Genomic DNA, 10,541 nt, shown 5'->3' on the forward strand with positions numbered 1-10,541 from the left:
AGGGTTTTCTAACTTTACAAATGCTACAACTACTCTTCATGTGAAATAAGCTATCCCATGAACACTGATGCCTAAAAGACCTACAAACACTGGATTAATCTCAAATGCACTGCATTTATGGAGGCTACTCTCACTCCAGCGTCCAGTCAAGTAAAAAATGCAGAAGACTGCAATTGCCAACACCCTCTGCCATCTCTAATTACTGCCCTGAAGATCAAAGGTCAGCACATTACACCTGATAAGCCCAGGAGGTTAGGACCTTGCCTGTAGGCTGGAACAAAGGAAGGTTTCAAGCCAATCTGAAAGAGATGGGGTAGCATCAGGTGACCTCAGAGCACTTTGCAGAGAAAGAAGTCCCATCAGATGAGAACACAAAAAGGTGTAGAGGGCCTGGGAAAACAAATCTGTGCTCCAGCAATGTGTTTGGCCTGTGCCTAGGAGTGGGACATGATCTCACAACCCTACTAACCCCTGCTGCTGGTGGTGTATGGGAGACCTGACCTCCCTGGAGTAAGAGCAATGCACACCTTGGAGCGCAACTGCTACTCCCCACCCAGCCTGCACAGGGATCGCTTTAGGGGAGAGCAGTGCACTCCTCTTTGAACGCACACAGCACACAGTCCTGCTCAACACCCACACACTGCCCTATGCAGATGAGCCAACATGGGTGATGATGCTTTGTGAGCTGCGCCCTGCAAAGGCCCTCAGTGAAGCAGCTCACCAACAGTATCCACAGAGATATTAATACACGACAGGTCCACCAGCAGATGAGCCGGGGAGCTGCAAGCACGCCTGGATGCTCGTGACACACTGCCCTCTGCTTGTGAGAGAGAAGTCTACATGGTGTAGACGTGACTCTTGTATACCTCGTTCTACGTCTTTCGTGTGCTGAAGGGTGTGAGCCACCAAATAGTAAGCAGAGAGAAAAAAATATGTCAAAGACACTGACAGTGGTGACTTGGACAAAGTGCTGCTGCGACGGGAAGGCAGTGATTTGCCAGGATAGGATCAACCTCATGGGCTCTGTGTTTGCAGACTGCTCTCCAGACACCACACACTTTTAAATCAACTAAAAACAGCATAAAAGTGGATCAAAGTATTTCACTGCTTTCTTACAGCTCCCTCTTTCTGCAGATGTCCCCTGACTCATCTGACTTGTCAATGTAGTAGAGAGAAGAGTTTCTGACTTTTGGGCACAGGTGCTGTGTAAACCACTGCTGTGTAAAGATCTCAGGAACTCCCTGGATTTTCCCCAATTTCTGTTGCGAAGAACAGCATTGTTTACTTTCCCCTTGTAGCCAGGGCCATCTATTTGTGATCTGCATAGTTAAAAGATTGAGACCAAACTATCGACCCTTTCTGAAATTACTATCCTGGGCAATAACCTGCAACCCAGCTCTGCTTGGCAGAGCCTGTATCTGTACCCTGGAAACAAAGATTTTTGGAAGAGGCTGTCTATTGATACTACCATAGCTCAGGTAAAATACAGGTCATCTTTCTTCCCACTTCTTGTTTACCCAATACACAGAAAAAAAGGAGGAAACAATGAGAAGTTTTGGACACTAGGAACAGACAAGACTGCTATTGCTACCTGCGCCCTCAAGCTGCCGCAGAGAAATCAGTTCACCAGGAATCATATTCCCAGAAGTAAGTTTCAAGATAAAAGCAGGATCATACAAATACTCCCACCCTGGAAAGACAGAGCATTAATGCTCTCTCACCCACGCTGCTTTTCCCCTAACGTTCTTCTTGCCACCAACACTGCAGCATGCCCGTTCAGAGAGGACCAGCACAGCAGCCTGAAAAGCTGATCACTGCCCTTCATAGGACAGCTCAGTGCCCTGGTACCTTCCCTGCCATGCAGCTCGCCATGGAGAAGACGATCACCATGTGTAACAGCCCCGCAGCCCTGGCAGACTGGAGCCCTGGGAGGAAGCGCTTTTGGCTGACCATGCATGGAGGGGCTGAAAGGATGTCAGGGGCTGCTGGTCTGCGAATGGCAGGAGACCAGGCTGGGATGGGAGGAGGTGGCAGCCTGGGAAAGATTCCAGCAGGGGGAAATGAAGTGCTAAGGCTTGGACAATAAGCCCAAGCCAGAGTTGACCTATAGATGAATCCTGTACATTTTATAACTGATAACCATTGTGCTAATAGGTATTATACTAAGTTATAGCAAACCAACTATTCTGATGTAAAAGGTGGGAATACTGAAGCCTGAGCAACAGGCCCTGAACTGAAACTGCTAACTCTGTATGTAGTCATTAGTGAAATATGCATAGAAGACGTAGCTTAAACATCATAAAACATGTCTATCTTGAATGTATCCTTATATTTCTTTATGTGTGAGCAAGATAACAAGGCCACGGAAACAGTTGTCTGGCCTTGTGACCTTGCTCATAAATTAACTAGACCAGCAGGGAAACTCCCTTAGCTTCTCCCTTAAGCCCTGGCCAGGCTCTGGGGAGAACCTAACGTGAGATGAAAACCAGATATTTCTGCTTAAAACAAAGGTGCCAGCTATTCTGGCTTACTGATTTTTAGGTATATAAGGCTGGACCCGCTCACAGCGACTTCGGAAGCCTCACCTACGGGTGGACGCACCGCGTAGGATTTCCCACTTGCCGGGACTGGCTCTCCAAATCCTCGCTGTAACCGGGGCTGCCCAGCGCCTGCGGGTCTGGATGATGGTAACGTATGCAAGTGGTGATGGATCTTTCTTAATCACTATTCTCTCTCTCAGGTAGTAATGATTTGATGCATTACCCTGTATTTTCCTATCTGTTTAAGTGCACTATTCTGTCTTTTCTTACTGTATGTTTTCTGTATTATTCTGTTATATTATTTAGTTATTTCTAGTAAAATATGCCTGCTCTTTTCACTCTGGTGTCTGAGTTTAATTGATATCCCTGATCAGCAAAACATAAATTGGTGTCAGAAGTGGGATCCGACAAAAATGCCATTATTTAAAGTGACCATTGGATGTTTTAAATTGTATGAAAAGGTACCTATTGAAAAAGGAAAAGAAACTACAAATTCAAGTAAACGAGGGTGGATTTCGTTAACTGCATGTAGAAAACACCACCAGAGTAAAGAGAGGCTGTTGTTAGAGCGCTCCCAGATGGAGCGACAGATATGTGATTTGCAGAGTCAAATAGTGATGTTGCAATGCCAGAATAAGGTGTTTGCTGATAAGCTGGATACTTATCAGACAGTGGCAAAGAAAGCCACAGTGCGAGTAGCACAATATAAGTATAGGAAAAGGAGAAAGTGTAAGAAAAGGCATGCGGTGATTGCAGAAGCGGGTGTGCAGTGGGATCCTGGTAGAGATCCTAATAGTGGGCAAGCTGTGAGGAAGGATATGATAGAGGATTATACACAGTATGAAGTAAATGATATAATTGAAAGATTTAAGCAGAGACCGGGGGAATCCTTGCTCTCTTGGATGGTGCGTTTGCAGGATCAGGGAGTGGCAGGGGTAACCCTAGACGCAGGAGATTCTAAAAAGTTTTTGATTTTAAGTTCAAATGCTTTTGTGCAGGATGCATTTCAAAACAACACTCAGGATATTAATTTGTTAACACTGGCTGCTCTGGGATGTAATACCAAATATCCTCCAGAGAATGATTGGCTGCCATCTGACCGTCAGTGGTATACTTTGCGAGATTGTATACAGCGAATGAAAGAGGAAGGGATGAAAGCAGCTATTTTTGTAGGAGATGCTGACTTTATGATGTGACATCCTTTGTCGGTCACTATGAGAAACAGAGTGATTAAAACCGTTCCACTGGCATATAAAAATGTAATTATGCCCCTTTGCATTAATGAAATGGGGGATCCCCTCGATGAGGTAATAGAAAAAGTGCAACAGCTACGTGACCTTGAAGAGTGGGGCCCCCGAGGGAGTGCAGGGAATCGAGATACTCGAGACAGCCCTAAAGGCAGTGAAAACAGGATTTCTCGTAAGGAAATGTTTACGGCTTTGTTAAAACATGGCATGTCTCATGAAAAAATTTATGGTGTTCCAACTAACGAGCCGTGGCGAATATATACACAGAGAGGGCTGAATAAACCTAGCAAGAGAGTGCAGAGTGCTAAAACTAAGAATCCAGGGACAACTCAGCCTACGGCACCCCTTCTCGAACCTCAACGGGACCCTCCATCTGCCCACGGAGGGCCCCCCGTGAGTGGATCACTGGTTCCGGGGGTGAAAGAGGATTGGGCAGCATTTTCTGACTTGTACCCTTTGCAGGAGGCAAGGGAGGTGAATCAATATTATAATCAGCACATATGAATTAATGGCCAAGTTCCAGGGCAGTGAGTGCAGAAGGACCGATGGCCCCATGTAGAACTTAAAGTTTTGGGGGTTTTTTTTGGTTTTTTTCCTTTTGTTGTTGTTTGTTTGTTTTTTATTTAGAACAACCAGTCCCCACAAACTGTAAATACCCTAATTGAGGATGGAGCAGAGACCTCCTTAATATATGGGAATCCCAGGAAATTTAAAAGACAACCTGTAATTATTATAGGTCTGGGAGGAAAATAAATTAAAACTGTACAAACACAAATGGAAATGAAAACAGGAAACCTCCAAAAATTATTATATTCAGTCACGATTGTCCCCATTCCTGAATATAAAATCATTATAGACATTCTAAAAAGACTAACTTTAAATCTTTCTGATAGTCAGTATCGATTTGGAGTTAAACCCTGTATTAGTACCAGACCTGTTAAGGTCAGCAAAGTAAAAAATGCCTCCTGTGCAGATCCTGGCTGCAACTAAGTTAGTCACAATGAGGCAATATAGAATTCTGGGAGCACATGAAGAGATATCACAGACAATTAGAGATTTATTAGATGTAGAAGTTTTGAGGTGGCAATCTGGTGTGGCCTGTCAAGAAAAGTGATGGATCCTAGAGAATGACAGTGGATTTTAGAGAAGTAAACAAACATACTGCACCGCTTGCAGCAGCTGTGCCAGACACTGTCACTTTAATAGAAGAAGTTCAGAAACATCCAGGAACTTGGTACGCTGTAATAGATTTAACTAGTGCTTTTTTTACTATCCCAATTGCAGAAAAGCATTTGCTTTCCCAAGGATGGTTGCACAGCCCCACTATCTGTTACAGAATTGTAGCTGAACACTTAGATGAAATACAGCTGCCTCCTCACACACAATTAAGCCACTATATAGATGATATTTTGATTCAAGGAAATGATGAGGAGGAAATACAACAAGTTCTTGAATTAGTGGTAGATCATATGAAACAGAAGGGTTGGGAAATTAACTCTGCAAAAATCCAAGGACCGTCTGAGACAGTGAAGTTTCTGGGAATTCAGTGGCATTGCGGGCATCAAGCCAGCCCCACGTGGCCCTGACCACCCCAGAAATCCATCTCCTTTGCCAGGACAACCTGTCTTAGTCAAACTCCCTGTGGTGGGAGCAGTACCATTGGTATTGGATACCCCAATAAACAAGTACACCTGGAAAGCCAAAGATGCTCATGGAAAGGAGCACAAAATTAATACAAGGTGGATTATCCCATCTTTCTAATTATAACCCACTTGCGGTTCTCAAAATGAACCGAGAAGCTTTTCTTTCCTTTTTCTTGCAGGTAAACCCCCCCGGAGAAAGATATTCTGAGTCACGACAGGGGATCCTTATGTGAATTTAAATTTTTATACAGTGTTGATGTTCATTGTCTTATTAATATTTCTAGGATGTATTGTCTATCATTGCAAAAATTGCTTTGGGTGACTGTTCCCCTCTCCCTTGGTTCTGGGGGAAGCACCGGCTTCCTAAGTGTTAACCAAGAATGGGAGGAAAACGAATTTGTGGATTTAAGTCAGTTACCAGTATTATGAGCAAACAACAGACACCAAATCAGGGGAAGGGCCCTTTGCTAATGGGGCCTGGGCTTTAAAAAGTCATTACTGGGCCCATGAAGGCAAGATGGAAATACCAAGACCTAAACCACACATGCACTCTGGGCTGGGGGCATGGAAATTCATTTTCCTGCTGCAAAGGCAGACCCCAGCTCCAGCGAGCCAGACCATCTTCAGCTCCACAATTGACAACAACAACCAGAATATTTTCCCTTGTGATATGTATGTGTTGGTCTTATAAGTGTCCATGTAAAACATCCTGTAATTGTACTTGTTCATGCAGACAACCACCTTCTTCCCCCAGTCCCCAAGGACCGGGAGTACATCCATTAGGCCCAGCGTGCGACACATTTTAGTTAAATATGTTTGGTTAAAATATTGTTAATTGACATTGTTATTGTCACTGTTACCTTTATTATATGTTTGGTTAGGATGTTGCTAACTATTGTCAGTGTTAATATTGTTTTATTTGTTATTTGTAGTGTCATTGCTCATTTACCTTTGTTTAAATCTGGGATAGAAGTTTCTAGGCCCAGATGACACATACGCTTTAGGATAAAGGGGCGTGGAAAGCGATTTTCCTGCTGCGTATGCTGACCCCAACTTCGGCAGAGCAGGGCAACAGACTGCGTGGACTGCCAGGGCCGCAAACACTCAGTGGTATATTACCAGAACCGCGGAAAAATAATGGATAATATGTTAGTAATAATTTCAATTCACTTTATAGCCTTAGCCTTGATAATCATTTTCTTATTTGTTCTTATAATACATCTTTTTTGTCCCTGTGAATGTCAATCATGTAAACTGCCGTTGTGTTCTTCTACTGATTCCTTGCAACCTTAAAATCGGTTTGTAGAATGTTTTGGTTTTGTAGAGTTAGTTAATTTTGAGCATGACATGTTTGTTAGAGATGTTGTTAGCTATATGCTTGTCAACTGAAGATATTCATATTTGTTAAAGATATTGTTAGTTACATGTTTATTAATGGAAAATTTATATATCTGTTAAAGATGTTATTAGTTATATGTTAGCCAAAAATATCGTTAGTTGTCATGTTGCACGCTATTTCTGTCCTTTCTTTCTCTCTCTCTTTATATCTCTATCCTCTGTGCCACCACGAGGACAGCAATGTCAAGCCATGGGGCAGTGTGAGAGACTGTATTGCCTCGACATTGCTGCCACACCACTACCACTACCTGGCCTCAACATCCTGTCGCCATGAAGGAGTACGCTCTGAAGGAGATGAATTGTCCCCAAAGAAACCACCATATCTGCCTGAAGCCAGAACAACAACATCCTTGGCAGCGCCTGCCAAGCTGCGCTTGCGCACGAGCCAGGTGGAGAAGAAATCAGGGCGAGGAAGGCGTGCGGAAGCTGTAGACGCCACAGGCCGACACCCCCCCTCCAGCACGACCACTGAGAACACCTGGACATGCGCACCTGGAGGAACACGGAGCGGCACGTATGACAATGAGCTCCGTGGAAATGGGCGGACTCTTTGGAGAAATTGTGGGGACTTGGACAATAAAAAGACTGCGTACTCCTCTCTCAGGGCTCAGAGCTGGGATTTCAGGAGAGACTGAACCAACAGGACATCACTGGATTCGTGGTGGTGGTAACTGATTTTGCTGCATCTCTTCTGTTTGCTTGCTTAGGTATTCTGACTTTTTCTTTCTTCTTCCCTCTGTCCTATCGCTATTACTGCTTGTTACAGGAAATAGAGTTTACAAGGTTGCATGGTATCTAACCTCATTTGTGTCTTAAGATCACTACTGAGATCGTTTAAGAACCCTCCCTGATATTGGATCGGGACACGCCTGACAAAACATCATCAACTGATGAATGAAAACTAATGTCACTAACCATAGAGATGGTTTGAGAGCCATGATTCACCTGTAGGTCAAAGGACCGAATGAAGTGCTAAGGCTTGGACAATAAGCCCAAGCCAGAGTTGACCTATAGATGAATCCTGTACATTTTATAACTGATAACCATTGTGCTAATAGGTATTATACTAAGTTATAGCAAACCAACTATTCTGATGTAAAAGGTGGGAGTACTGAAGCCTGAGCAACAGGCCCTGAACTGAAACTGCTAACTCTGTATGTAGTCATTAGTGAAATATGCATAGAAGATGTAGCTTAAACATCATAAAACATGTCTATCTTGAATGTATCCTTATATTTCTTTATGTGTGAGCAAGATAACGGAGCCACGGAAACAGTTGTCTGGCCTTGTGACCTTGCTCATAAATTAACTAGATAAGCAGGGAAACTCCCTTAGCTTCTCCCTTAAGCCCTGGCCAGGCTCTGGGGGGAACCTAACCTGAGATGAAAACCAGATATTTCTGCTTAAAACAAAGGTGCCAGCTATTCTGGCTTACTGATTTTTAGGTATATAAGGCTGGACCCGCTCACAGCGACTTTGGAAGCCTCACCTACGGGTGGACGCACCGCGTAGGATTTCCCACTTGCCGGGACAGGCTCTCCAAATCCTCGCTGTAACCGGGGCTGCCCAGCGTCTGCAGATCTGGATGATGGTAACGTATGCAAGTGGTGATGGATCTTTCTTAATCACTATTCTCTCTCTCAAGTAGTAATGATTTGATGCATTACCCTGTATTTTCCTGTTTGTTTAAGTGCACTATTCTGTCTTTTCTTACTGTATGTTTTCTGTATTATTCTGTTATATTATTTACTTATTTCTAGTAAAATACGCCTGCTCTTTTCACTCTGGTGTCTGAGTTTAATTGATATCCCTGATCAGCAAAACAGGAAAACACAACCAAGAGAAAGGAAATAGAGAAGACTAAATGGGGAAGGACATAGATATGTGTGCGTGGGGACAGATGGAAGAGGAGATGGATGTTGGAGAGGGGATGCAAAGCAGAGTCACGACATACAATTCCCTGCTTGGTGCCCCCACACTGCGTTAGTCCGGCTGCTCCTGGAAAAACCAGAGTGGAGCTGCCCATGGATGGAGCTGCAGCAGGCACAGGGAAAGGACATGACTCCAGATAAGGAGATAAAAATGAATCCCAATTACTGGATACTGTCTGCATCCTGCAATGAGCTGAACAGAGAGGGCTGAGGAAAGGCAAAGGGAGCAACCTCCAAGCTGCGTCTGTGCCTTTGCTAAGTGAATATCTCCACAATTCATGTATTTTGCCACTTCTTACTGAGTCATAACTCTCAATTTAAAAAGCCACAGGTGTTAGCATAACACTCACATACTGCTGTGAAAATCCTGTATCTGCTACTGTAGGAGACCTATTATTAATGAGGCATTATTATTATCTGTCATTTGGACTGTAAGCTGTCTTACTGTGAGTCGGTTCATGTGGATTGCTCTGCATTAAGCTCCTAACCCTGCCACTACTACTCTTCTGTAAATTTTCACACAGACACACTAATTTTGGGATCAGGATCCAAAGAGGATTTAATGAAACTCAGCAGCACTCCAGGATGTGTACAGTGCCTCCCACCATGGAGCCCCATCTCCATCAGGACTTGCACCCACTACAGACAGTGAATAATTGCATTGGCAGGTCTGAGCAGGGAGAGGAGCTTAAAGCAGTAGGGAAGGAGTTTCAGTGCCTGTACTGGGATGTGTATGTACCTGATCCTCCTCCCAGATCCTTTGCATACAACTAACTTTCCCATCTCTCTGGGTTTTTCAACCAAAGGGATCTTATGACCACCAGGAAGGTAGGGCTGGAGGTGTGTGTGAGGGGCATTGCCGCTGCAATTGCCAACCCCAAGCTTTGGAGGATGACTTGGTTGGGAGCTGCTGGAGCCAGACCAGAACTACTGACTGTGCTGGGGGAGAAGTGAGGGCAGAAAATGGGGGGGAAGGTGAGGGGTCCTTTCCTCATCCTGATGCCTCAGCAAAAGGGAGCAGGTTTAGCAAGACAGACAGCAGTAGCTACAAAGGGGAATGTTTCTTATGGTCACTGTGCACAGCATAGGGAGGCAGCAGGCTGATAGGAGAGAGATCACCTTCAGGCCCCTCTACCACTGAAGAGGGCCCCTTGGGAGGCATCTTACCGGTGGGCAGGGGTGAGGTGGACACCGTGTTGAGCAGCACCATGCAGACAGCCACAACATCCCATAACTTCATCTTAGATCTTCTTCCAACATGGGCCCCTGGCAGAGAGGAGAGGCAGGGTTAGCTCCCCCAGTCCTGTCCCCCTTCCCTGCCATCCCTGAGACAAAGTTGCGCAGCCTCACACCCCAGATCAGCCAGGTCAACCCTGGCCAGGCCCAGGGACAGAGCAGGGGGAAACAACCTATGCCCAGCTCTTCCCATCCCCGTCGTCTCCCAGAGCAAGGGAGGTGGGCTCTCCCCAGCGAGGGAGAGGTGTGGGAAGAGGGCGGTGCAGGATGGCCTCCAGCCCCTCTATGCCCAAGCAAGCTGCTTTGGGGGATGTGGGTAGGCAGGTCTCAGGAGCCTTCGCCCAGGGATGTGGGGGTGTGACCGTGTCCCTGTGCTGGCAGACAGGTCACCTCCAACACCCGGGCAGCACCAGGGTACCTGTCCCCAGGCTGGGACAGGGTGTACTGGGCTGATCTGGGGTGCAGTGCTGCACAGCTTTGCCATGCTACAGGCAAACCTTCCTTTCCCTCTCTTCACCTTTCCCTCTCCTCTCCTTTTCCTCTCCT

The 10,541-nt window shown here is 45.4% G+C and overlaps 1 protein-coding gene across 2 annotated transcripts in view; it reads right to left on the bottom strand.

The window, feature by feature from the left end:
* LOC141917579 (glial cell line-derived neurotrophic factor-like) overlaps positions 1–9,999 on the bottom strand; it is a 30,821-nt gene extending 20,822 nt beyond the window's left edge. The window contains exon 1 of one of the 2 annotated variants that reach the window (XM_074810896.1): positions 9,927–9,999. In XM_074810896.1, the coding sequence (XP_074666997.1) occupies positions 9,927–9,999 (73 nt within the window). Of the gene's footprint in view, positions 1–9,833 lie in introns of both variants that reach the window. The other variant, XM_074810895.1, reaches the window with a different exon arrangement.
* Positions 10,000–10,541: the final 542 nt, after the last annotated feature.

Source organism: Strix aluco, chromosome W (genome assembly GCF_031877795.1).
Source record: "Strix aluco isolate bStrAlu1 chromosome W, bStrAlu1.hap1, whole genome shotgun sequence".
NCBI classification, from domain to species: domain Eukaryota; kingdom Metazoa; phylum Chordata; class Aves; order Strigiformes; family Strigidae; genus Strix; species Strix aluco.